At 37.7% G+C, this 27996-nt stretch overlaps 1 protein-coding gene across 50 annotated transcripts in view; it reads right to left on the reverse strand.

Moving 5' to 3' along the window:
* The window catches only part of TTN (titin), a 313395-nt gene that overhangs the window by 197591 nt on the left and 87808 nt on the right, over positions 1-27996 (reverse strand). For all 50 annotated transcript variants that reach the window (XM_039339406.1, XM_039339428.1, XM_039339419.1 and 47 more), the window contains 40 exons: positions 27707-27988; positions 27331-27609; positions 26915-27193; positions 26536-26814; positions 26137-26424; positions 25631-25909; positions 25085-25366; positions 23685-23963; positions 23298-23579; positions 22210-22488; positions 21827-22114; positions 21415-21693; positions 21029-21307; positions 20655-20933; positions 20259-20546; positions 19851-20138; positions 18631-18912; positions 17272-17550; positions 16866-17147; positions 16444-16722; positions 16060-16347; positions 15646-15924; positions 15245-15523; positions 14868-15146; positions 13918-14205; positions 13479-13766; positions 12598-12879; positions 12098-12376; positions 11730-12011; positions 11359-11637; positions 10187-10474; positions 9790-10068; positions 9419-9697; positions 9043-9321; positions 7749-8036; positions 7307-7594; positions 6276-6566; positions 3609-3896; positions 1476-1568; positions 1089-1371 (listed from right to left, as the gene is read on the reverse strand). In XM_039339406.1, coding sequence (XP_039195340.1) covers positions 1089-1371; positions 1476-1568; positions 3609-3896; positions 6276-6566; positions 7307-7594; positions 7749-8036; positions 9043-9321; positions 9419-9697; positions 9790-10068; positions 10187-10474; positions 11359-11637; positions 11730-12011; positions 12098-12376; positions 12598-12879; positions 13479-13766; positions 13918-14205; positions 14868-15146; positions 15245-15523; positions 15646-15924; positions 16060-16347; positions 16444-16722; positions 16866-17147; positions 17272-17550; positions 18631-18912; positions 19851-20138; positions 20259-20546; positions 20655-20933; positions 21029-21307; positions 21415-21693; positions 21827-22114; positions 22210-22488; positions 23298-23579; positions 23685-23963; positions 25085-25366; positions 25631-25909; positions 26137-26424; positions 26536-26814; positions 26915-27193; positions 27331-27609; positions 27707-27988 — 11110 coding nt within the window. The remainder of the gene's footprint in view (positions 1-1088; positions 1372-1475; positions 1569-3608; positions 3897-6275; positions 6567-7306; positions 7595-7748; positions 8037-9042; positions 9322-9418; positions 9698-9789; positions 10069-10186; positions 10475-11358; positions 11638-11729; positions 12012-12097; positions 12377-12597; positions 12880-13478; positions 13767-13917; positions 14206-14867; positions 15147-15244; positions 15524-15645; positions 15925-16059; positions 16348-16443; positions 16723-16865; positions 17148-17271; positions 17551-18630; positions 18913-19850; positions 20139-20258; positions 20547-20654; positions 20934-21028; positions 21308-21414; positions 21694-21826; positions 22115-22209; positions 22489-23297; positions 23580-23684; positions 23964-25084; positions 25367-25630; positions 25910-26136; positions 26425-26535; positions 26815-26914; positions 27194-27330; positions 27610-27706; positions 27989-27996) is intronic.

Raw genomic sequence — 27996 nt, forward strand, 5'->3', positions numbered from 1 at the left:
GATTTAATGTCAAAGCAAGAATATTCAATATTAGTTCTTTAAATGTTTCATTAGTCAGACTCATGACATTTAACAGAATTGGACCTACCTCTGTGTTTCACTTTACAACCCAATATAACTAACAAAATTTTATTATATAGTACACTATGGTGATTAAGACATTTGGAGAGGATTGTTTCCCTTAATGAAAACTTTTAGAATATGTATAAAAAATGTTCATTTTTTTTCAATCAATAGACCTGCCCAATTTACAAGTAACTCAAGGTGGCTTACAAAAAGGGTTTGAAACATAAGAGGAAAAGGTAATAATAAAAAAATAAAAACAGCCATTCTAGGGATGGCTGTTTTGTGAACCATAGTGGGTTCACAAATTGCCCTGGAAGAGACAAATCTTTAAGAACATCCTAAAGAATAACACAGTTGGGGCCATATGGATTTTTGTGGGGATGTGTTTCCAATGCATGACATTACAGAAACTGCATCTGCAGGGTCCCACAATACAACATTGTTTTATTGATGGGATCTGAAAAACACCACTCTGTCACATCTAATAGTATAAGCTTATGGAAGACTATTAGCACCTTGAATTGCACCTGGAAGCCAATTGGTAACCACTAAAACTTGCAGAATTGAGACCTTAGATGGATTAACAGAAGTACATTCATAATTACTTGCACTATCATATTCTGGACCAGATGGAACTTTTGAATGGTCTTCCGGGGAAAGCCATAGAAAACATTACTTGTAATGCAAACAAGACTTCACTAGGGGATGAGTGACACTAAGGACCTTATAATCCAGCAAAGGAAACAACTGTTACAATGATATTACGTTAAGCTCCTCCTAACCATCTGTTTTGCTTATCTTTGTGGCATTTAAAATGCCATCTTTTTTGAGTATCCCTCACTCTACATTCCTCACATGTACATTTATTTTTAACACGATAACTTCTAGTATCATCAGCATTAAAGAAGGATGAAGGAATGTTTTCAAATGAGCTGAATTATATTTTATTTTCCAACTTCTAACTATTAAAGCAAGCTTTCCGTCTCACAGTTTAACATTATTGGAAAACTTTTAACACTTACTTCTTCAGTTTTGCTCTTAGATCACCTTCAATAACTTGTTTCTTTCGTTCCTCAACCTGAAGGTTGACAACACTTTCAATTTCACCGTGCTCATTAAAAGCCACACATCTATACTGCCCAGAATCAGTTTTTGTTGCATCTTTGATTTCCAGCTTGGCCTCATCTCCTTTTTGCTGGATTATAATGCGGCCTCCTTGATTGAGTTGCCTCCACTTTCCTTTCATCCATTTCACATTGGGGATCGGATCACCACCGACTTTAGCAGTAAAGGTTGCTAAGCTCTCTGTTTGAAAAAAAGACACAGAGGAAAGAAAATGTCAACCATAGGTTGAAGTAAGAGAGTAGTCAACAGATATGGGTAAGAAAATGTTTAGAAAGTGGGCTTACTTTCAATTATTGTGATACTTTGAGGTTCAGAGACAAAATAAAGCCTTGCATCAGTAGGTGCTTTCTTAGCAACTGGTGCAGCTGCAGGTTTTTCTGGAAGGCAAAGCAAAGGAAGGATGTTGCAGAAATGAAAATGACAATGCTCAAATAAAGTAAACATTATCCATAGAGGATTTTTTTTCTAAATTTGAATTCTACAGTACTTGGAGAATTTATTATCTAGCACTGAGTAAATATAGTATATTTAAAAAGTAATGAATGAAAATAATGGAGAATTGATGCAAAGAAAGAGAATATGAGAGTCAGTTTTGTCTAGTGGTTAAGGCAACTGGGAGAACATGAGTTCTAGTCCTGCCTTAGCCATGAAAGCCAGCTGGGTGACTTTGGGTCAGTCACTCTGTCTCAGCCCAACTTACCTTACAAGGAATATAAGAAGAGGAAAATATGTTGGATATGTTTGCTGCCTTGAGTTACTTGTACAAATTAATGAAGGTGAAATACATATAAATAAGGAAGATCATTTAAGGGAGTGAGCAGGAAGCAACTATCAAATGTCATAATTTACATATTCTTGTAAGCTTTGGGGTCCAAGTATCTTGGTGTTACTGCAGTCTGCTGAAACTACTTGGAACCAAATGAAAAGAATTATGTTACACAGTGCCACAAAAATATATGAGTTGCACTAATGGGAAATACAAAATAGGTTTTTAAGGCTGTGGATGAGAAAATGCATAGAAGTCAAAGCTTAGTGAAGTAAATAGGCTGTAGGTAAGTATCCATTCTGTTATATGGAAAGGAGGATTTGACATGCCACAAGAAACATAAAAGTAAATTGGAGGTAATGGGAATATGGTACTTAAAAAGTATGTGCAGAAAGGTGTCAAGAATGATTGGGTACTATATATATATATATATATATATATATATATATATATATATATATATATATATATTTTTCTGAGGTTTTCGCGGGTGTTTGTATGTAGGTCTTTGGTTGTTCGGGTTTTCTCCCGCGTAAAATTGGAAGTGTCTTGGCGACGTTTCGACGAAGTCCCATTCGTCATCTTCAGGCTGTTGTTTTCAGCTTCGTGCTTCGAGGAGCAATGTTGCTCCTTGAAGCATGAAGCTGAAAACACCAGCCTGAAGATGATGATGATATATATGTCTTTGGTTGTTCGGGTTTTCTCCCGCGTAAAATTGGAAGTGTCTTGGAGACGTTTCGACGAATTCCCATTCGTCATCTTCAGGCTGGTGCTTTCAGCTTCGTGCTCCTCGAAGCACGAAGCTGAAAGCACCAGCCTGAAGATGACGAATGGGACTTCGTCGAAACGTCGCCAAGACACTTCCAATTTTACGCGGGAGAAAACCCGAACAACCAAAGACCTACATACAAACACCCGCGAAAACCTCAGAAAACATATATATATATATATATATATATATATATATATATATATATATATATATATATATATATGGAATGTGTGTTTGTATGTGTCAATACAAAAGAAGTATGTTGAGTAGGATTAGTCATACGGATAGTACAAATGAGAACTAAATCACAAAGCAAATATAAGAAGAAGAAAGAAGGGTGAAAGGGAAGGAAGATATTTGGATGGAGGTGAGATCTTCAAAGAGAGAGAGAGATCAAAAGTTAAAAAACAAAAACCAGTGTATGAATCAGTTTATTAATATGATGAAAGTAAGAACCATTTGGAGAGGTATGCTGATTGGTAGTTGGAATAAATTACATATTTATTTTCTCATGCCTTTAATTTCTTTCTATATTTTATTTATTTTTCTGTGTTTTGCATAATGTTGCTTTTCTCAAAAGGGAGTGGTATGATAGGTATATGTGCCAATGAGAAGTAAAAGAGCACTGTTGCAAATACAGGGTACGTATTAGAGCAATTTTGTTTGATTTAATTTCATTCAAACCACTGTAAATTAAGTAGCCCTATTATTAAATGCTACTATTAAGGCACATCATTATGCCTATTCTTATGTGTGCTACAGTGTATTACATGCTTGACAAAATAAGTCACTTTGGCATGTTTATAAAGTCTTCATAGTAGTTCCTGGGGTTCTGAATTGCTGTTTTTTTCTCTCGCTAAATATTCAATTTAACTGTACCTTTAACTGTCACTTTTGACTTAGAAGAATCACTTCCAGCTGCATTTGAGGCTTTGCACACATATTCGGCAGAATCAGTTTTAGTAACTGCTTGGATTTCTAAGAGAGCCGTTCCGTTCGCAAAGCTAAAGTTGCACTTATCAGACGATCTGAGCTCTCTCCCAGCTTTGAGCCACTGGATCTTTATGGGCTGTGATCCAACTACATGGCAGGCCAGTTGCAGGATCTTGCCCTCATCTATTGTCACTGGTTTAAGAGGTCGATCAAATGCTGGAGGCTTTTTAGGTTCTGAAATGTGATAATATTAAGGAAGCAAGAGGAGGAAAGTAGTTAGATTACTATTCATCTTAAATAAAAAAAGGTACATATCCAAGTAAGAATAATATGATGCAATGAATTAACTCCATTTTCTCAGTACAATATAATAATAATAATAATAATAATAATAATAATAATAATAATAATAATAATAATAATAGATGTGGCAGTGCTGGAGACAGCAGAATAGACGAGAAAGAACTGGAGAAAATAACAAAATACAAAGACCTCCAAATAGAAATAGAATGAATGTGGCAAAGGCAAGCAAGAGTAGTACCAATAGTAATAGACGCCTTGGGTGCAATCCCAAAACAACTGGAGCACCACTTGAACACCATTGGTATTGACAAATTTGCCATTAGTCAATTGCAAAAGTAGCCTTACTAGGAACTGCTTCCGTCCTGTGACGATATCTGTAATACCATCAAACATCCACATCTGCCTATCCCAGGTCCTTGGTAAGGACTCAATAAGTAGACAAAATACCAAATCCAGTCTGAACATCTGGCTGACTGTGCGATGATCCATAATAATAATAATGTTGGAAGAGACCTTGGAGGTCATCTAGTCCAACCCCCTGCTCAGGCAGGAAACCCTATACCATTTCGGACAAATGGCTGTCCAGTCTCTTTTTAAAAACTTCCAGTGTTGGAGCATTCACTGCTTCTGGAGACAGGTTGTTCCACTGGTTAATTGTTCTAATTGTCAGGAAGTTTCTCCTTATTTCTAGTTTGCTTCTCTCTTTGATTAGTTTCCATCCGTTGCTTCTTGTCCTGCCTTCAGGCTCTTTGGAGAATAGCTTGACTCTCTCTTCTTTGTGGCAGCCCCTGAGATACTGGGAGACTGCTATCATATCCCCCCTCATACTTCTCTTCATTAAACTAGACATACCCAATTCCAGCAACTGTTCCTTATATGTTTTAGCCTCCAGTCTCCTAATCATCATTGTTGTTCTTCTCTGTACTCTTTCTAGAGTTGCAACATCTTTTTTACATCGTGGTAACCAAAACTGAATGCAGTATTCCAAGTGTGGCCTTATCAAGGCATTGTAAAGTGGTATTAATACTTCACGTGATCTTGATTCTGTCCCTCTGTTAATGCAGCCTAGCACTGTGTTGGTTTTTTTGGCAGCTGCAGCACACTGCTGGCTCATATTTAAGTGATTGTCCACTAGGACTCCGAGATCCCTCTCACAGTTACTATTATTGAGTAAGGTACCCCCTATACTATACGTGTACATTTGGTTTTTCTTGTCTAAATGTAGAACCTTACTTTTTTCACCATTGAATTTCATTTTGTTAGATAGTGCCCAGTGTTTAAGTCTGTCCACATCCTCCTGTATCTTAAGCCAATCTTCTGGAGTGTTGGCTATTCCTGCCAGCTTGATGTTGTCTGCAAATTTGATGATTTCCCCATCTATCCCCTCATCCAAATCGTTGATGAAGATGTTGAAGAGCATTGGGCAAAGAACGGAGCCCTGGGGCACTCCACTACACACTTCCCTCCATGTACCAGGATAAAATAACTAGACCGTTTAATGTGACTTTTTATCTACAGGCTTGTTTGCATTAAACGGTCTGGTTATTTTATCCTGGTGTTTGCTTTTCTTTTAATTTGTATTATGATGCCCAGGATTCGCATTTTTAGTATTATTAAGGATATATATATATATATATATATATATATATATATATATATATATATCTTCACTGCCTATCTTTTATGCTAAATGTAATATGAATATTGTCAAGGTGAAGGTTATTTTAAACATGGAAAATATCCTAGATAGATGACTACTTCTAGATAGATCATAGATGGAAGATTTACATTTTATTGGCATACTTGTATCTATGCTGGTGAATCATAACAATTGCCAATGTATATGATATACCAAAATTGGACCCCTAGAAAAAGCATTTTCCTCTATTCATGGCTGAACTTCCTGGGCTGAGAGTGAAGAAGAATAAAAGGATTGTTTTTCATTAGAAAATGTGGCCTTGAGGATGAATAATAACATTTTTTTTTAAAAAAATGAAGAAAGGTAAGTTTTGCAGAACCACATCAATCAATTATTAATTTATGGGACAAAGGAGTGCACCCTTCAAATAGGATCAGGAGTGAACATTTTAAGAAATGAAATTGAAATAATTCAGCAGTCCAGTAGAGTTTTCTGTCATCTTATTGTGCTGCAACCTGGTGTAAAACCATACATGTAGAATTGATTTATGTTGTCAAATACAGAGTGACAGTTGCAATGAAATTACTGTTCTGATCATTTGGACCCAATAGTAAATAGTAGGAGCTAATAAAAGGAATACAATACAGTAGGCCTCTAGGAAATGAACTAACCTTTAATAACAACAGAGGAAGTACACAGGGCGCTGCCAGCTTCATTGGATACTTTACAGGTATATAAGCCTGCATCAGCTGGTTCTGCATTTTTAATGAATAGCAGAATAGTATTGTTCTCAAAGGCTAGTTCACATTTAGGGCTTCCATAGATTTCCTGGTTATTTTTGTACCAAGCAACCATCAGAGGTTGGGTACCAGAAACACGGCCCTCAAGTTTAAAGCTGTTTCCTTCCGTTTCTTCTACTGTTTCAGACAACTTCTTGGTGAAAGTAGGTGGATTCTGTCGCTCTGTCAGAAAGGAAGATAAAGGGAAAATAAATCAGTGAGAAAGACCTGTTCAAGCAAATCTTTTACAATTCTATCAATTGTCTTGGGTTATCCTCAAAATGGCACAAGGTTTGCCACTTGTGTGTGACTAATCAATCAATAATACTTATTCGGTTAGCGACTAGCAAAATTTAAAAGACAAAATGAACAAAAGCAGAATGAAGCAAATAATTAATATACTAACAGCTAGCAAAATACAAACTGCACTTTTGTGTGGCTAAGGAAAAAAAAGTGAGATTCATTTATTTAAATCAAATATACAGTAAAATATATGTTTATAAATTAAAATATTACAAAGAATGACATATTTTAATATAACTGAATTCCAAAATATTTATTTTTAGTACAAGCAGAAAGAACACCTTATTTCTCTAGTTTTACTTTTTTTGTTGTTGTTGTTCTCACAAACTCTTAGATTCCTCCTCATGAACAGGTTCAAAACAGAGATACTAATTCTAGAACTTCTCTATGAAAGTGGCATACGGCCATAGAAGGGGAATTTCTGATTTCTGTGGCTTCCAATTTTAGCTGCAGGATCGTTATCAGTGTATCTCACATAATTACAAATGATGCCCCAGGTCTCGTTAGTTTTCTGGCAGGTACCAAAGATGTACAAATGAGATGTTGCTCAGAGTTCTTTAGATAGAAGCCTACACACAATGGAATCTAAATTTTATCTTATTGATGAAAATTTCTGGTACCTTTAATATTAAGTTGAGCTGTGCAAGATTCTTTTCCAACTTCATTACTAGCGTGACATGAATATTTTCCAGAGTCTCCTTTGTCAACTTTCAGAATTGTCAAATGGGCTATATTTTCTGTATAGCTGATCTGATAATTCCCTCCAGTTCGCAATTCACGGTTATCCTTTGACCAAGCAATCTTAATAGGGCGCGTTCCAGAAACATGACACTCAAAATCAGCACTGTCACCAACAACTGCATCAACAGGCGTAATTGGGATGTCAAAAAATGGTGGCATCTTCCCCTCTAAAGAAAGAAGCAGTACAAGTAATTTGTTAATTCAGCACATTTTAAGATTTATATCAAATATGAATTTAAAGTAGGCTAATGAAATGAGCTTATAACTAAGACTTGCATTGCCATATAAGTATCAAAGGAGAGTTACGTATTTTTGACAAACCTGTAAGGATGAGTTTGGCACTACAAGAAGAGGTTCCAATGGCATTGGAAGCTGTGCAAGTATATTGTCCAGCAAGACTCATATCAGTTTGTAAAATCTGTAGAACTGCAACTTTATTTAAATATGATATTTGCACATTGTAGCCATCTCTTATTTGTGCACCATCTTTATACCAGGTTACTTCAATTGGTTCGGAACCATTAATGCCACAATCGAATGTAATCGGTAAGCCAACAGTTTCATGAATGTCTCTTAATTTTCGTGAAAATGAAGGAGGAAGTTTACGTTCTGCAAGAAAAAAAATATTGTACAGAGTTACCGACTCAGAATGATTTGGATTTCAGTTTGAATATTATTGAAGAAAATACTGAGTTCCCCTTTTCTTGATATATTCCAGTTTTGGCTTGGACAGCTATTGGTCATGGGTGGATTCCTGAATTAAACTTGGGTTCAACTTGATAGGCTAAATAGTTCTTTCCAACTCTAGGAGTCTAGTATCTACCAAGGTGAGATTCATATATCTAACTATAGCATAAGACTATCTAGAGTGGTGGTAATATACAGACTATATAAATTAATAACCTTAACAAAGATATAATTAGACATGCTTAAACTAACAGGATAAAAATGAAACTCTAGCAATTTATCTCAAATTTCAGTGAATTGTGGACATTGTCTTTTAACAACTTTCAACATGTATGATAGTAGATGACATAAAATGAGGAAGGTTTATTTTAATGACTTAAAATAAAGAGACTCTCTTGAGAAACTATAGCCAGTCACACGATGTTGTTTCTAACGAAATGTATCTGTCAACGCTGCAAATACTGTATATTCTTGCTTTGACAATATGCAGAACTGTCTGGTATTTCTTGGGTTAATACAGAGCAGAAGGGGGGGTGGGGGTAAAGCCCAGGAGAGAAAGAGGAAGAAAACCTTTGACCTTCACACTAATTGGATAATGTGATATATGACAGCTAATTTAGGGAGGGAACATACTAATAATTTAACTGCTCAGAGGAAGAGAACTTAGATCTTAGCATTAAAAGCCTCTGTTATGCCTGTGCTGACATTTTGTAACAATAAATGACTTTTAGGAAAATAAATGTCTGGAAGTTCTTTGAAGTGTTTCATTAGCCGGAACCATAACAGGATCATTTTGCTTGTATTGGCTACAGAAATTCTCCATTGGTAAAGAACAGCTAAAACCAGAGATATTTTTCCCCTCTCATGCCTTTCAACTGAGTAATAATAGTATTTCCCAAGCTTTTAAAAACTGGTGGTGATTACTCACCTTGGACAGATAGCAGTGCTGAAGATACGGCTTCCCCAACACTGTTTTCTACCTTGCAGATATATTCCCCACTATCATTGCTGACCACCTGGCTGAATACCAAAGTGGCCACTTGGTTTTTATAGTGCATTTTGGAAGTACTGGTGGGTCTTAGTTTTGTGTCTCCTTTGTACCATGACACATTGATTTCTGGTGTTCCGGCAATTTGACATTGTAACGATGCAGAATCTCCAACTGTCACTTGCACAGACTCTAGATTTTGGACAAAGTATGGTGGTTCTATGGAACAAAAGCACAGATTAGTCACAAAAGGAGTTTGTTTCCCACAAAAGAATCAATAGTTCTTTTAAAATATCCTTTGAAATAAGCTACATACCTAAGATTGAGACAGCTGCCTGAGAGTTATCTTGGCCTGATTCATTTTCTATGTGACAAGAATACAGGCCAGCATCTTCTAGTCTACTGTTAGAGACTTCCAGTATGGCAGACGTTTCTGTTGTGGTAATACTGCATTTCTCTGACTGAGTTAAATTTATACCATTTTTCCTCCAAGACACTTGAATAGGAGGGGTACCAGTGTATGAGCATTCTAAAATTAATTGTTTTCCTTTCTCAACATGGAAGTCATTCAGTTTCTTCACAAATTTTGCTGATTCTGTAAAAAATAGCATAAGATGGGAAATTTAAAGTTGTTTATAATTGATGGTTGTCTTTCTATTTAACCCAGAAGGCACAATAATTACAAACCTTTTACAAAGAGATGAGTTGTACAAGAGATTTTGCCAACTTCATTACTGACAATGCAAGTATAGTCTCCACTTTGGACAGGATGAACATCAAACAGCTCCAGTTCAGCAACTGATTCTTCTAGAGATATGTTGCATCTATGTCCTGGAACCAGTTCAACACTTCCCCTAAACCACTTGACATCAAGAGGGAGGGTTCCTTTAATGATACTTGTAAATGTTACATTTGCCCCAGATAAAACTTGCAAAGGTTCGGGTTTCTTCACAAAAGATGGAGGTTCTAGATGTACATAAAAAAATGTTAATGATAAACGTGCAGATTAAAGAACATAAAATACAAACTTTAGATTTTTAAACAATTATTTTCTTTTAATATATATTTTAATCTCAAATTTTACCTCTAACTATGAAATATGCTTCACATTCATCAGTTCCAGCTTCATTGGTTGCTATACAAGTGTAACTTCCAATATCTGACTCTTGAAGAGCATTCACTTTTAAAGAACATGTATTATCTGTAAGGGTTGCTTGATATTTTTCTCCACTAGTGATCTCCTCACCATCATGGAACCAAAAAACAGAGATTGGAGGGGATCCAATGACTTTGCATTCAAGTACACTTGATGAGCCCAAGAGACCCTGTGTTTCTTTCAACCTTTTTGTGAATGAAGGTGGTATGATACGATCTGTGAACACAAAATAAAAATTAAATTACAATAAGCAATGACCTCTGCAGGGAGGGGTAAGAGGGGGCAAATGACAAAAGCAGTATCATGCCCAGACAATATAAGCTCCACCTTTTTTATACATGTATTTTGATGCTATATGCATATATGAAAAGAGTGTAATATACAATGTAATGCTGCTTGCAACATTTTGAGGAAAGCAAGCAGATTCTACAGACATCTAAGATGATGATGATAATGACAATGACGATAATAATAATAATAATAATAATAATAATAATAATAATAATAATAACAATAGTAGGTCTTTTACTCAATTTTTTGAGTAACAAATTAGTGCTTTTCCAATTTAGTGGGATTTTTTTAGTCTGTTATATTTAAGACAGTATTGAGTGCAAACACACTCTTTCCCAACTGTGTTAACAGTACTGCATATCATTAAAGGCAAAACATAACTTCTGAAAGGGTATCTAGGAATATTCAGAGCCGTGGTGGTGCAGTGGTTAGAATGCAGTACTGCAGGCTACTTCTGCTGACTACCGGCTGCCAGCAGTTCAGCATTTCGATTGTGACTGGCTCAAAACTGACTCAGCCTTCCATCCTTCTGAGGCCAGTAAAATGAGGATCCAGATTGTTGGAGGCAATATTGCTGACTCTGTAAACCACTTAGAGAGGGCTGTAAAGCACTATGAAGCAGTATATAAGTCTCAGTGTTATTGCTATTGCTCTAACTGATCCTCTGCCAGATATTCCACAATAAGTAAATTGCTAAAGCATTTAGGAATAGCACATGGATGCCTAACATCACATGTCAACATATGCAAAACTTAATATGAAAAGGCAGAGGAAATACAGAATTGTATTCCACATGTTAATCCACTAACCTGAAACATGTATAGAAGCTGTACAATGACTTTGACCAACACTGTTTTTCACCTCAAATGTATATTCTCCACTATCTTGTAAACCTGCATTCAGAATCTTGAGCACAGATACTTTATTGAAGAAAGTGATTTTGTATTTCTGGTCAGAAGTGAGTTCATATCCATTCTTGAACCATCTAGTAGTAAGCTCAGGTGTTCCAGAAACAGTGCACTCTAAGGTGCAAGAATCTCCTGTTGTGACTGTCATTGGTTCTGGTTTCTCTGTAATAGTTGCTGGCTCTGGAAGGAGATGCAAATCATAGTCACATTAGCGAGGAAGATTATGTAAAATATGACAGTGTACTTTGGTTTTATTGTTTAATTTTACTAACCAAGAACTGATAAGGTAGCGAAGCATTCCTGGCTTCCAGCATCATTTTTAATCTGACAGGTGTATTTTCCCATGTTGGTTGGTTCTGCATGCACAACTTGAAGGATTGCTACTTTATCTGTATATGACATCCAGAGGTTGTCACTTTCGTGGATAATTTCTCCTTTGTCTTTCAACCAAAGAACAGAAATTGGCTCAGAACCTTCAATCGTGGCTTGCAATTCTGCTGGCTCCCCAACGATTGCACTAACATCGTGAAGTTTCTTCACAAACCTTGGTGGTACTGAAGGCAGGAGAAGAAAATGCGTAAATGCAAAGTAAGAGAAAAAAGATGTAAACAAAAGAGATAACAAGAAGTCATATACAAACCTTTCAGCATCACAGAACAAATGCAAGCCTCGCTTCCCACATCGTTGATGGCTTTGCAATGATATTCACCAGTGTCTGCAGCATCAGTGTTAAGAATATGTAGACTAGCAACGTAATTCTCAGACAACATCTTGTACTTCTTGCTAGTTCGGATTTCTCTTTTATCCTTATACCATGAAATTTGGAAGGGCGGTGTACCTTGAAGCACACATTCAAGATGAACATCAACTCCTTTCAAAGATTCTGTTGGCTGGGGTGTCTTGCGGAAAACTGGAGGAGCTGTAAAAAAAAGATTAAAATTTCCATTAAATGTGGAGAATGGACGTTAATAAGCACCAAGAATGTAACATTACAGTGAGATGGGAGATAGCATGTATTTGAGATAAAAAATTTTCATGCCCAGTTGAACTGATGGGTTTTGTTCTTTACTTGAAAAAGAATAACCCTAACCCCTTTTTTCCAGGAAATGATTGAGAAACAAAGGAAGGACAGATCCTGACCTTTCACTTTTAGGGATGTAGTGCTGCTAGCACTACCAGCTGGGTTTTGAGCTTCACAAGTGTAGTCTCCACTGTCTTCAACAGTCAGATTGTGCATTTCAATGACAGCCACAGAATCAATGAAGGACATGCTGTATTTGTCACTGGGGTGAATTTGAGTTTCACCTTTGTACCATGCAATGTGAATTTCTGGTGATCCAGCTATCTTGCATTCATATCTAGTTGAATCATGTTCTTTCACAACTCTGGAGGAATCTAACTTCCTGATAAATTTTGGTGGCTCTGTTGAAAAAGGGGGGAAAATGTATTCATAAGGCAAAGTTTAAACAATGCTATTTACATTAAATATGCAAAATCTCAAGTTGCTATGGTATTATCAGCAAAAAAGGCCAACATATAGCACAAGTTAAACTGTACTGTACTTCTACTTCAAATGCTTCTTACTTCTTATGAAATATACATTTTAAAGCTCATTATGAGTACAATAAATGCTCAGTTTCTTTCTTGTTATTGCGGATTTGAATAGCTTAACCATACTTCTGTGGAAAATAAAGCTGCCCAGAATTATGTTCACAAAAAAGTAAGATACTCTATTCAGATGTTGAAGGATAACTAACTTCCTTATCATAGTATATTTCCATATGTTAAGTTGAGAAAGACTTCTAAGCATAAATACAAAACATAAAGCACCAGCTTTCTTGTGAAAATCACTTGTTTCCATAAATTTATCGGCTGCTGCTTTGAAATGAGGAGCTTATCCACATTAGCATACTTCCCATTCATTCTTTTTTTAAAAAAAGGAACAACAACAAAGATGTAGCAAGGGCATTTATGTATATGTGTAAGTATAAGTGTTATGATTTATACTTTTTAGAAATTACCTTTGAAGCTCAGCTGAGCACCACAAGTATCCTTCCCAGCACTGTTGCTTGCCGAGCAGGTATAAAATCCAGCATCACCTTTACCTACTTTAAGAACGGTCAGTGTGGCTGTGTTTTCTACCAAGGTAATCTTGTAATTATCACCAGGACGGATGTCTCGGTTATCTTTTGCCCAGGTGATTTTCATTGGCATAGAACCTGTGATGTGACACTTGAAAGAACCACTTCCCCCAAGAGCAACTTCAACTGGCAAAGGCTTCACATCAAAGGAAGGTGGTATCAGATGTTCTAGGGGGGGAGAAAAGGGGGAAATTATATCTGCCTTTTGTCACCTTTTCTTAAAAAACAAACCACAATCCCCTGCTGTGATCTAATTGTATTCTTTAAAATCAGATTACTAAATGTGCCAAGTCTGAATTTAAAGAAAAAAATGACACACCTGAGAGCTGGAGCTTGGCACTGGAGGAAGCTGTTCCAAGAGCATTTTGAGCTGTGCAAGTATATTGGCCAGAGTGTGCCATCTCTGTTTGTAAGATCTGAAGAGTTGCTACATTATTTAAGAAGGTTGCTTGAATGTTATGATCGTCCCGCAAGAGCACCCCCTCCTTATACCAAGACACCTGAAGAGGTTCAGAGCCAATGATACGGCAATCAAAAGCAACAGGAGACCCAATCATTTCTTGTACATCTTTTAGCTTCTTTGTAAACGAAGGTGGAAGTTTACGGTCTGCAAACAGAAATGGCAATGTATTCTGTATGATCCTAAAACACAATAACATTTTAGACATGTCCTACTAGAGAAACAATACCCCAAGATAGAAACCCTCTTTGGGAGATGGTGGGGTGTAATCTGAGTTCCAAGAAGGGAATGGCTGCATTCCAGGGGACCAAGAGACAGCAAGATTAGATAGTTTGGTTGGGAGAAAGAAGGTTAAGATGACTCCTCCCTAGAAATTCTCAGAGTATATCCTTAATGATGCAAGTAGTTGCCTTAGTTTGGCAAGATTTCTGCTTAGAGTGAAGAACAACAAAAGAAATTGCTTTGAAATAATTCTGCATGTCTTTCTTGATTTTTGGAGCCTAACATCTAATTCTTATATGCAAGCATCTGCACATGCACAGAGACCAACAGAATATTCCGAGGAACGGGAATTCTGTGAGCATTTCTATATTCCAACCAGATAACATGCTATGACTGATGCAATGTACATGTGCTGAAATTGTGAGACATCTTCTAGTCTTCTGAACATTTAGCCCTGCTGCCTATGTGCATGCCAGGATAGCCAAATAATGTAGCTTTCTTCCTATATTTGCCACATGAGTGGATATTCTTTTTTAAAAAAGTATTGCACAAAAATATTTGAACCAACAGATGTAGTGAATTATCACCTTTGACAGCTAGCACAGCTGTTGAAGTAGCAAACCCAGCGCTGTTCTCTATTTTGCAGACATATTCGCCAATGTCAGCATTATCCACTTGGCTAAAAGTAAGTGTTGCTATATTGTTCTTGAAGTGCATTTTATAAGCCTGAGTAGATCTTAGTTTGGTATCTCCCTTGTACCATGAGACTTTGATTTCTGGAGTTCCAGCTACTTGGCATCGTAAAGACAAAGGCTCTCCGATGGTCACCTCCACTCTTTCCAAGTCTTTAATAAAGTAAGGTGGCTCTGAAGCAGAAATCAACACCACAGTAAGTACCCAGGTGGTTAAGCTACACCATAAAATTAATGTAAGAGTAATTACTCAACTTAAGTCAGCAACACACCTAAGATTGATACCAAGGCATGGCATACATCCTCCCCAGCATCATTTGCAACTTCACATGTGTATTCTCCTTCATCTTCTCTGCTACTACTAAGGATTTCCAGGATGCCTGATTTTTCTGTTGTCGTTATATTACATTTTGGAGACTGTGTGAGTTTCGAGCCATTCTTCTTCCATGTCACCATAAGTGGAGGAGTTCCACCGAATCTACTTTCTAGAATAATGGAGTTCCCATGCTCCACACTGAAATCGCTCAGTTTCTTCACAAATACAGCCGGTTCTAAGAGAGTTTGTAAGAATGGATCACATCAAAGACTGCAACACACATATGTGACTGTGTGCACGTATATATTTAAACAAATGCCTGATGTAATAGATATAGACAGTAACATTTAGACAAACCTTTCACAAACAGATGCGTAGTACAAGAACAACTGCCAGCATCATTAGTAACAAGACAAGTGTAATCTCCAGTCTGGAGAGGTCCTACTTCGAACAATTCCAGTTCTGCAGTTGAATCTGTCAAGAGGATGTTGCATGTTTTCCCTGGCACAAGTTCCCTGCTTCCTTTGAACCAGTTCATTTTGAATGGAGGCGTTCCTCTGATCAGACTCCTGAATGTCACACTCTTCCCTGGTAACACCTCCAGCGGATCCGGTGTCTTTGCAAAAGAGGGTGGTTCTAGATTTACACAATGTTGAAAATATTAGCAGTTATGAAGTAGGTGGAATATGGATAAAAGAAAGATGCAAAGAGTACAAGAGAAATACACAGAAGAAACACTCAGAGCCAGTGGCTTGCCTTTCCTTTACTGACCTTGTACTGTCAAAAAGGCACTGCATTCATCAGAACCAGCTACGTTGGCAGCAGTACAGGTATAAGGACCTGTATCAGAGATATCTAGAGCATTCACCTTCAAGATACAGACATTATCTGAAAAGCTGGTTTCATATTTATCCCCACTGAAAATCTCATCGCTTCCATAAAACCAAGCCACAGTCATAGGTAGCGATCCAGCAACTTTGCACTCCAGAACAATGGAAGAACCCAGCACACCAAATGTTTCTTTCAATCTTCTGATGAAAGAAGGTCGGATAAGGTGTTCTGTTTGGGTAAAGTCACCAAAAACAAGTTTTAAGAGAAGAAAGATATAACTAGAAGAAAGAGAACTGCAACTGAGAAACAAGAGTTTTGTCTAACCTGAAACATCTACAGAGGAAGTGCAGCTGCTTTTTCCGACTTCATTTTGCACTTCAAAAGTGTAAAGCCCTCGGTCATCCATGTCCGCAGAAAGGACTTTAAGTGTTGCTACTTTATTGGAAAAGGTAATCTGGTGTTTGCGGCTGTTGGCCAGCTGTCTTCCATCCTTAAACCATTTGGTGATTAGCTCTGGAGTCCCACCTACGGTGCACTCCAAAGTAAAAGCACTGCCAGCTGTAGCTATCATTGGTTCAGACTTTTCTAAGATCACAGCTGGTTCTGGAGGAAGGGAAACAGTCAGTTACAAAATCTGAGAATCTCCATAGACAGTCAGTTACAAAACTGAAACTGGTAGAATAGTTTTCTGCCATGGCAGAAAGACAAGATTTGTTCTTCAGAAGGGGATAGAAGCCAATACCAACCTAGAACTTTCAAGTATCCGGCACATTCTCGCATCCCAGCATCATTTTTAATCTGGCAGATGTATTTCCCACCACTGGCAGTTTCGGCACTTGCAATCTGAAGAGTTGCAATGTTGTCTGAAAATGAAATCTGGAGATTTTCACTTTCTCTGATCATTTCCCCTTTGTCCTTCAGCCACAAAACGGAAATGGGCTGGGAACCTTCCACTACAGCTCGTAAAGCAGTGGGTTCCCCTGTGTAGGTGAAGGTGTCACTCAGTTTCTTAACAAACCTTGGTGGTTCTTTGAGAAAAGATAATGATTCATGGAGGAGGGGAAGAGAGAGAGAGAAAGAAAATTGTACATGAGCAAGAAAGAAACTCACGTAAAAAATTTTCTCCAAAGAACAATTTGTATAAATACTAACCTTTGAATTTGACAGTACAAGTGCAAATGTCACTTCCCACCTCATTGGAGGCTTTGCACTGATATTCTCCTATGTCAGCAGCTTCAAGGTTGAGCACATGAACACTGGTACTGAAGTTCTTCGTTGTAATTTTGAACTTCTTACTGCCTCTAATCTGCTTTCTGTCTTTGAACCAGGCAACTTCAAACGGTGGTGTGCCTGTAAGTTCGCACTGAAGGATAGCATCAGTGCCCTTAAGGGTGTCTACGGGGCTAGGTTTCTTGCTAAAAACAGGAGGCTCTATAATGAAACAGTTATGAGAATACATAATTGATCTTCTGGAGGAGGCTTCTTGAAAACAGAGCAGAACATTCAGAAGCAGAAGAGATATATTATTTAAGAGTTCTCCTAGTTGTCAAAAGTCTATATCCCACTTCACTTTGAAGCTGTTTCTAAATCCAAACCTGTAAAGTCCTGCTTGGAAACTCTGCCATCCCCTGCAAATTCCTTTTGCATGTGGAACTAAATATTCCAAATGAGTGTAGTTCATAAGGTTGGGTGTGTGCCTACACATATCCTTTAATACAGATTGTGATGTATGCCACGTCTATAGTCAGACCTCCTATTCTCAATTACCCTCTCTGACTCTCCTATGCCTGAGAATATAGTCTTACAGACTTCCTTCCTATCTCCATGAGATGTGATTTAAAACAAAAGCAAACAAAGGAATTTTTTCCTCCTCTTGTTCTATAATTGTAGTTAACATTTAAGTTGTTCTCTAACTATAGAATGTTGCTAAGAGGTAACAGATAAACAGCATGCAGGTTTATTAGTAAGCAGAGATAACCAAAAGCCAGCCTTCCTACTCATGTCATTCATATGTTATATTCTCTCCCACTCTTTCATTCAACCACCTGTTGGTCTTTGTAAATTTCTTAGTTGCTCGTTAAATATATATCCAAAGCTCAGGATAAAGCTTTTTTTCTTCTGACAGAGTCTGAATAATAAGAAGTAGATTGGACTTTCTATTACTCTACGGTAATACAGTTTTGGATCTTCTGAAACTGACAATGACAGACAAAGCTAAAGGTCCCTACTCTTGATCTAACGTGAGTATTTGGTCTGGCACATCAATACCTCCAATGCATCTCATAGAGATTGAGATATCTCCCAGTCTCTAGCTCATCCTTCTCCAACCTGATTTATTGGAGTTCAATTTCCAGAATTTCTAATCAACTGGCAAAGAAATTACAAGGACTGAAATCCAAGACTTCTGCAGGACATCAGGTCTTGTAAAAGATGCATTAAAGCTTTTAGAGCGCAAAAGGATGCAGAATGAAGTACAGAGGAAGGAAGACTTTGGAAATAGTAGCTTCTAACCTTTTACTGTGACTACTGTACTGCAGCTCACAGTGCCAGCAGAATTAAGAGCTTCACAGATGTAATCACCACTGTCTTCAAGGTTGGCATCAACAATGACGAGGACTGCTGTAGCATCACTGAAGGTCATATGGTATTTTTCACTAGCATGGAGTTCTTGGTCATTCTTATACCATGCAATTTTGATTTCTGGGGAACCACTGACTTTACAGTCAAGCTGACATGAGTCACCCTGCTTCACCATTCTTGAAGCTTCAAGCTTTTTTACATATTTAGGAGGTTCTAAGAAGTCAGATGGAAAGTAACGTTTAATTACATGGTGCTCCAAGTTTTGAATAAGAACTATTGCAACTTAAACATTGGTAAGTTCCATAATATTAAAGAAAAAGAAATAAGTTTAGGTGCTAAGAATGCAAGAGCTGAGATAGATTGTCCATACCTGACAAAAGTGCTTAGACACAAGTAGAAATTTATCAGGTTTATTACTAACTGTGATTGCACTAGTTCATCCACATTTAACTTAACCATAGTTTATTCAATTCAATTTTCTTTATTAGCATGACACACTAAACCATTAAAATATGCAACACAGTAAACTGAAATGTCGATGGCTAGTTTGTGGTTCAGTGTGTTTTGCAAATGCAGCTTAAAGGTTTTATATTTCTATTCTGAGTGCTTTGGAACTATTATTTTACTACTAGTATAACCTAGTAGTAAACTAGTATAACCACATTTTTCACTCATCCCTATTAATTTATTATCAGTTTGTCTACCAGTAATTATATCCAAAATATACATAATAAATTTTTGTTTTGGAAACTGAAAAATGCAGGTTTTCTTAGATTAATAAATGATAGGCTTAATGAACTAAATAGCAAGGTCAACACAAAGCTGAATATTCCTGCAGTTACACTTAAATCTGTGTGGAGAAGATGGAAGAGTAACTTGTAGCTGAAACATTCTGCCATATAGGTCCCCAATAAGAGATTAAGATTAAGACTGAGATTGATCTTTCACAGAATATATATTAGAAGAAATAAAGGAGAAAAGAGATTTCATGGTACCCCGAATAGTTCGCTTTTTTGTTTGAATACCATCCATTCAGTTTTGATACCCAGTTGTTAGAAATAAAGAACAGCTAGGGGAAAAAACCCCAAGAATTCCCATTTCTGAATTAAAAAAAAAGTTTTGCTAGATCAAGCCTATTAAAATTCCAATACCTTTCACATTAAGCTGAGCTGAGCAAAAGTCTTTGCCAACTACATTGCTAGCCTGGCAGGTATACTGTCCAGAATCTCCTTTGCCTACTCTCATAATCCTTAAGCGAGCTGTGTTTTCTACAAATGTAATCGCATAATTTCCTCCTGTGCGGATCTCTCGGCCATCTTTTGCCCAGATAGCATGTATAGGGTGGGTTCCAGTCACATGACATTCAAAGTCAACACCTTTTCCCACAGGAACATCTCTGGATTCAGGTGTGATATCAAACAAGGGAGCTTGTTTGGTTTCTGAAGATTAAAAGGAAAAAGAGATTGTTGTTGTTCCCTTTTGAGCTCACATGAAATACTTTTTGTAACATTGCTTTTGAAATCAGAAAGAAAATAGGACAAAGTTAGTTTGAAACAAACCTGAAACTGTGAACCTAGCGTTAGAAGTAACAGTCCCAACAGGATTAGTAGCTGTGCAAGAATACTGCCCAGAATGGGCCATATCAGTTTGCAAGAGATGAAGGGTTGCCACATTATCAATGTAAGAAGTTTGTACGTTGAAGTCATCTCTTAAAGGTACACCATCTTTATACCAAGTGACACTAATAGGTTCAGACCCATTGAGCCGGCATACAAATTTAACTGGGAAGCCAATAGTTTGCTCCGTATCCTTTAATTGCCTCACAAAAGAAGGTGGACGTTTTCGTTCTGTAAAATAACAAGCATGCAGTCAAGATGGACAGGTGAATATCCTTTGCCAGAGAGTGAAAGACTGATAAATCTGCATTTTTAAACAACTCAGAATGAATTTATCACCTTGAACTGTCAAGATAGCATTTGAAGAGGCAGATCCAACACTGTTTTCGGCTTTGCAAATATATTCCCCACTGTCACTGATATCTACTTTGTTGAATATCAATGTGGCTACATTGTCTTTGAAATACATCTTATGCTCAGGAGTGGATCTTAATATAGTATCTCCTTTGTACCAAGATATTGTGATTTCTGGAGTTCCAGAAACTTGACAATGTAAAGTTGTATAATCTCCAACTGATACTTCAAGAGGTTCCAAGTGTGTAATGAAAGAAGGAGGTTCTGAGAACACAAATAGTCAATGTCAACATTAAGATAATCAACTTGGAACTACATAAAGGAATGATAAAGAGGATGATAATGTCACAGAGACACACCTAAAGTAGATACCAATGCTTCACAAATATCTTCTCCAGCCTCATTTTCCACCACACAGGTATATTCCCCTTGGTCATCCTTTGTAGTATTAAGTATTTCCAGAATGCAAGATTTTTCGGTTGTGGTGATGCTGCACTTATCAGATTGGCTTAAAATGACTCCATTCTTCTTCCATGTGACTGAAATTGGGAGGCTGCCAGTGTACCTGCTCTCTAAAATTATAGATTTTCCTGGTTCCACACAGTGGTCACTTAGTTTCTTCACAAAAACTGCTGGCTCTAGAGAGCAAGAAGAACTCAATTGTTAAACAAAATGTTGTACAAACATTTATAAATCTCAGAGAAAATTCAGAAATTTGCTTTTTTTAATCCTTTTTTTAACCAACCTTTTACTAAAAGATGTGTTGTGCAAGATGCTTTGCCAGCTTCATTGCTTACAATACAAGTGTACTCCCCACTCTGTGATGGTTCCACATCAAATAGTTCTAGATCTGTGACAGAGTCTTCCAAATAGATGTTACATTTATCACTTGGTACCAGTTCATTGACTCCTCTAAACCAATTCACTTTAAATGGTGGAGTTCCTTTGATGGTAGCTGAAAATGTAGCACTTCTGCCTGGCAAAATGTGCACAGATTCTGGTTCCTTCACAAAAGAGGGTGGTTCTAAATTTGCATTAAAGGAAATAACAGATTAGTGGATTAGTAAGTAAGCCTAAACATGTCTCTCCTATTCCAGAAGAAAAATGCGTTAAGGATTGAGCATTATATTTAAATGAAGAGCTAGCCAGCTACTAACCTTGCACAGTTAAAACAGCCCTGGTCTCATTGGAGCCTGCTACATTAGCAGCTTTGCATACGTAAAGCCCTGTGTCAGATAGGTTCAGGGAAGCGATTTGCAAAGTGCAAACATTGTCAGAAAAGGTGATCTGATGTTTTTCACCACTAGTGAGCTTATGACCATTATGAAACCAAGCAACAGTAATTGGTAGAGATCCTGCAACTTTGCATTCAAGAAGCACAGAAGAAGCCAGCACACCATGGCTTTCTTTTAGTTTTCGGGTAAAAGAAGGTGGAATGATCCGATCTGTTAAGAAGAATAAAGCAAAATAATGATCCTCCAGGAATATTGGAATAATTTGTCTAGCAAAAAATGTTATGGAAAGAAGCATCAAGACCAACCTAGAACATCAACTGATGCAGTGCAGCTACTTTTGCCCACGTTGTTCTGCACCTCAAAGGTATATAAGCCACTGTCTTCACTTTCTGAATCAAGAATTTTAAGTGTAGACGTGTTTTTGTAGAAGACAATTCTGTATTTGTCGCTGCTTATTAGTTCTTTCCCGTCCTTAAACCAGCCGACTGAAAGCTCAGGGGTTCCGCTCACTTTGCACTGTAAGGTGCAGACATCTCCTACGGTGACGTTCATTGGCTCAGCCTTTTCTACAATGACAGCAGGCTCTGGGAAAAGATACAGCAAGATCCAACCGTAAATCTCTTTGTTTCATCGGACACAAGGCTCTTATAGCTACAGAAGCCTGTGTTCAAAATTGCTTTCTTTCCTTTTACTGTTTACTTTAGAATTATTATTTACTGTATTTAAATTTATTGGCTGCCCAATTGGAATGAGGATAATCCTATGAATGGCTCTCCTTTTCTGGAATACGGGCACCCGGATCATACCTTCAAATATTATGTTTAGGGAGGGAAATGATACCTGTGTATGGCATCTGCATAAAGCATACTAAGGCATCAAAACGTTCTAATTCAGTAATTAATATGTTCTGGATGCAATAAACGTCCAATCACATTCATTGGTACAGTTTCCATGTTGCTTTTCTGAGCTAAAGTTAAGATGATTGTCCTAGGTCAAAATGATTTTTGTAACATAATTCAAATGCTAGCAAAAAGACAGTAAAATTCCCCAAGAAGCTCCAAGTTCTTTTCTCTTTGTGTCTTCCTATGTCTAAGCTTGTAAGTCCATTTACTCTGATGTAATCATAAGCCAATCTACCCCTTCCACAGCCATATCTCCTCCCTTTTCTCCTTTGTTCTCCTGCACTGTTTATAGACTGTACAATTTGGGGGAGGGGCAGTTGCCTCCTCTTTCATGCACTCCATAATGTCCCTTGCACATTGATAATTATAAATAAACATAATTATGATCACAATTTAAAAAATTATCAAGGGTCTTAATATCTGGACGACTCAGCTTTAAAATTAGGTCTTTCTTAAAAAAAAATAAAAGACAAATCTCTGTGATTACCAACCTAAGATTGTTAGAGTAGCCATACATTCACGGGTTCCAGCATCATTGCTGACTTGACAGATATACTTCCCAGCGCTTGACAGCTCTGCTTTGGCGAGCTGTAAAGTGGCAATGTTGTCCAGGTAAGTTATTGCAGTGTTTTCACTTTCTCGGATGACTTCTTCCTTGTCCTTGAGCCATAAGACTGAAATAGGCTGAGAGCCTTCTACTGTTGCTTGTAACTCTACTGGTTCACCCACCACAACAGTCAGACTGTTTATTTTGGTGACAAATTTTGGTGGCTCTGAAAAGAAAAGAGGCAATGGACATCAAGATCCCCTGGAACAAAAAACTTGGCCAATCTTATACAGAAGAAGGCCTATATTCTATATGAACAAGAGATGATTACCTTTCAGCTTTACAGTACAAATGCAAGTGTCACTTCCCACGTCATTCTTAGCTTTGCACTGATATTCACCAATGTCGGAGGTTTCAACATTAAGAATATGGACATTTGCAAGATAGTTTTTGGATGTGACCTTGTATTTTTTATTGCTGCGGATTTGCCTCTTGTCCTTATACCATGTGATATCAAATGGTGGAGTCCCAGAGATTTCACACTCCAGGCGAACTTCAGTACCTTTGAGCGTATCTACTGGAGATGGTTTTCTGCTAAATACGGGAGGTTCTACGAAAAAGAGAGAAGCAGATTCCATTTTTTCTAAAAAAGATACTTATGGGAAAGTTAGTCTTGTAATACTTGTTGTAAATAAAACCAGAGCGATGACAGAGTGAATCTATCATGGCCCATCTTTGTCAAAGTTTATCAACTTTATCAAAGTCAGCATAAGACTGACATCTCAATGATAACGCCAAGTCAAAAAGGCAAAGGGATGCAGGAGATGGATATTTTATGAAGAAAAAGCCAGATCTCCTCTGATGTGCCGAAGGTTTGATGGTCATCTCCATCCTTATAACCATTGCAACCAAGTCTCTTAGATCAAGAACAGCCAATGGTGGAAAATAGGTCATTTGTCCTATTTTTGTGGCTCCGTATCCCTAAGATATATAGCTAAATAAGCAATTCTGAGGACATAATGACTTTCTCATAGTTTATGCTATAAAGCCATGACATTAGTCTCCAAGAGGATTCATACATTTATCTTCTATATGCCCCTCCCCAATAAATACCATGCTATCTCTATTCTCCACCCCCTCCCCAACGATGCCCCATTTGAAATAAATAAATAGGGCAAATGACATAAGTTAGAAAATTCTCGTTGAATGAAAAATAAGGGCCCTGCTCTGACTGAGGACAATGTTATAGCATCCTTATATTGGACTCCATCTAATGTCAGGATTTCAGCTTTGGAAATGGGATTCTTCTTCCTGTCCTCCCACCTGCAGGGTGTCCTAATGTTTTTCTGCAGATTGTGGGAACTGCAGGAAGGAAGAGGATTTTAGTTTGACTACAGTATCTATATAATGAGCCCTGGTGGTGCAGTGGTTAAAGTGCAGTATTGCAGGCAAAACTCTGCCCACTGCCAGGAGTTCGATACTGACCGGCTCAAGGTTGACTCAGCCTTCCATCCTCTTTAGGCTGGTAAAATGAGGATCCAGATTGTTGGGGGCAATATGCAAATAATGTTCCTACATTGTAAACTGCCCAGAGAGTGATGAAAAGCACCTAAGCCTAAATGTGATTGCTATCTGTCCTTTTTTCTGGTGGCCATATGCCACTGGGTCTGGCCCAATTAGCTTATGAACATAGACATTGACTAAAAAGAAGGCAGAAAAGCACTTGCTAACCTTTTACTAGAAGCTTTGTACTGCAGCTTGCCCTGCCAGCAGGATTCTGTGCTTCACATATATAATCTCCGCTATCTTCAGTGCCAAGATGCCTCATTTCAAGAACTGCGATAGAATCCACAAATGACATGTGGGCATTTTCACTAGCATGGAGCTCAGTATCATTTCTGTACCATACCACTCTGATTTCGGGAGAACCAGTGACTTTACACTCAAATCGCGTGAAGTCACCGTGTTTCACGACGCTGAGTGGGTCGAGCTTCTTAGCAAACTTTGGAGGTTCTAAGAAGAAAGAACAAACATTGAAAGTGGATGAATAGCAAGGAAAGACATCCTCCCTCTATTTACTGTATATGGTAAAAGAGAAAGAAAGGAAATTTATGCTGTATAGCAACAAAGAGAAGAGAACTCCAATTGTCCCATTAGTTTTGTGTATTAATACTTTGTGCATTTTACAATACACAAAGGAATGCCGTTAAAAAAAACCCTCATCAAAAGGGAGCCTAAGAAAATGTGAAAGAAGAAACACAGAAGCCATTAGCACACCTGTTATAATCAGTGTGGTTGTACAAGAATCGCTGCCAACGTCGTTGGATACTTGGCAAGTATAATTCCCACTTCTTAAGCCGTCCACTGAATAAAGATTTAAGAAACCAGTTGACCCTTCAATGCCAAATGCACAGTTAGGTCCAGGTGCAAGTTCTAAGTCTTCTTTAAACCACTTTATTTTAAAAGGTGGCGTGCCCTTTAAAACAGCTTTAAATTCCACAGTGGAGTCAGGAACTGCTTCTTGGCTTTCTGGTTTTGCCAGGAAACTTGGTGGTTCTAAACATTTTAAGAGATAACAGAATGGATTAAGTTTTGGCACAAGAAATGTGGACCAAAAGACATCATCATAAAAGAAAGAACCGAAAGCATTAACAAGATGTTAAGAAGTTAAATTCTAAAGCTATTTTTTTTTAATCAGGTTAATGGATTATTGTGAAATTGAAACTGGGCAAGATTTGGATTTTATACAGTACAGAATTGAGAAAGAAAATAGGAATCCAAACCTTTCACTGCTAAGATGGCACTACACGAGTCGCTTCCTGCAATATTAGTCACACTGCAAGTGTAATTTGCGGAATCAGTCAACTCTAGATTATTAATCTCTAGTGATACGGTGTTCTCATGGCACAAACTTCTGTATTTTGCACTGTCAGATATCTCTTTTCCGTCTGTATACCACTTTGCTGTAATTGGAAGTGATCCAGAAACTTTGCATTCCATATGAATAGATGATCCGAGAATTTTACTCATTTTTGATAATTTTTTGGTAAATGAGGGTGGAATTGCTTGATCTGCTCAGGGGGAGAGGAAAAAGACAAATAGTGACTTGTTTGCGAGCTTCTCTGTGGAAATATTTAGAAAACTTAAATGAAATGCTAATTGGAGTAAAGCTAAATACAAACCTAGTACAGTCACAACGGCCTCACAAGTTTGGCTTCCATAATCATTTTCAACTTTAAAAGTATAGACACCACTGTCTTCCTTCACTATGGATTCCATCCTGAAACTGGCCACATTATTGTCAAGGCTCATGGTGTAAAATCTACTGGGCATAAGTTGTTTTCCATCCTTAAACCATTTGACTTGAAGTTCTGGGGTTCCTGACACAGTACATTCCAGAGTCACTGGGTCTCTTTCAGTCACTTTAACTGATTTTGCCTTTTCTATGATCTGAGCAGGTTCTGAAGTAAGAAGCGAAACAAAAATGTGTTGAAATCTTCCTATGCATAGTAGGCAGAAGATGGGAATTCACATTCAAAGTAGAGATAAAAACTCACACACCTTGTGCTAACAGTAAAGCAAAGCACTTTTCAACTCCTGCCTCATTCTTTGCCTGGCAGGTGTATCTCCCACTGTGACTAAGGTCAACCTTCTTGACCTTCAGTTTTGCAATATTTTGCTCAAATGTAATATGGAAGTTCTCATCATTTTCAAGGATTCTCTCATCTTTTATCCAAGATACTGTTAGTGGCTGGGAACCAGCCACGACACATTGAAATGTGGCAGATTCCTTCAGAACAGCGGGAATATTTTCTATCTTCTTAATGAATGAAGGAGGCTCTGCAGTTTTAAAGACAAGCCAAGACAAGGTTTAAAATTGTGTTGAAGAAGAGGAAGTAACAAAACAACAACAACAACAACAAAACCCTAAAATCTTTGGTGGGCATTTTCTCCCATACTGCCACATGTAAACTGACCTTTCAGGCTGACTTTTGTGCTACATGAACAACTTCCACCTTCATTTGATATAACACACTGGTATTCACCAGCATCTTGGGAGTCACAGTTCATTATTTGAAGGGCAAATATAAACTGTTTATCAACCATGGTATATTTTTTGCTGCTTCGAATCTCAGTGTTGTTCTTTAGCCAGATCACATCAAAGGGTGGGGTGCCTGTGACTTCGCATTCCAATACAGCATCATAACTTTTCACCACCTCCACAGGTTTCAGCTCCCTTATAAATGTGGGAGGTTCTGAATTGGAAGAAGAAAACAAAACCGTCTCAGGGGGAAAAAAGAAGGGAAATCCAACACCGTAGGTAGGTGAACGAAGCCAGAAGAGGCGACTCACCTTTCACTTTCAGTTCAGTGCTGCAGCTCTTGCTACCCGCATCATTACGAGCTTCACATATATAAGTTCCACTATCCTCCACCATGGCATTGATGATCTTAATAGTGGCAATGTTGTCCACAAAGGAGATTTTGTATTTATCAGAGTCGAATACTTCATTCCCATCAAAATACCAAGCCACATGGATTTTAGGTGTGCCGGCTACCTGGCATTCGAAAGTGGTAGACTGCCCTTTCCTCAAAACTACTACAGGGCTAGGCTTCTGTATAAACCTGGGTGGTTCTAAAATT

This window comes from Crotalus tigris, unplaced genomic scaffold (assembly GCF_016545835.1).
Source record: "Crotalus tigris isolate CLP2741 ecotype Arizona unplaced genomic scaffold, ASM1654583v1 scf7180000017733.2605024, whole genome shotgun sequence".
NCBI classification, from domain to species: Eukaryota; Metazoa; Chordata; class Lepidosauria; order Squamata; family Viperidae; genus Crotalus; species Crotalus tigris.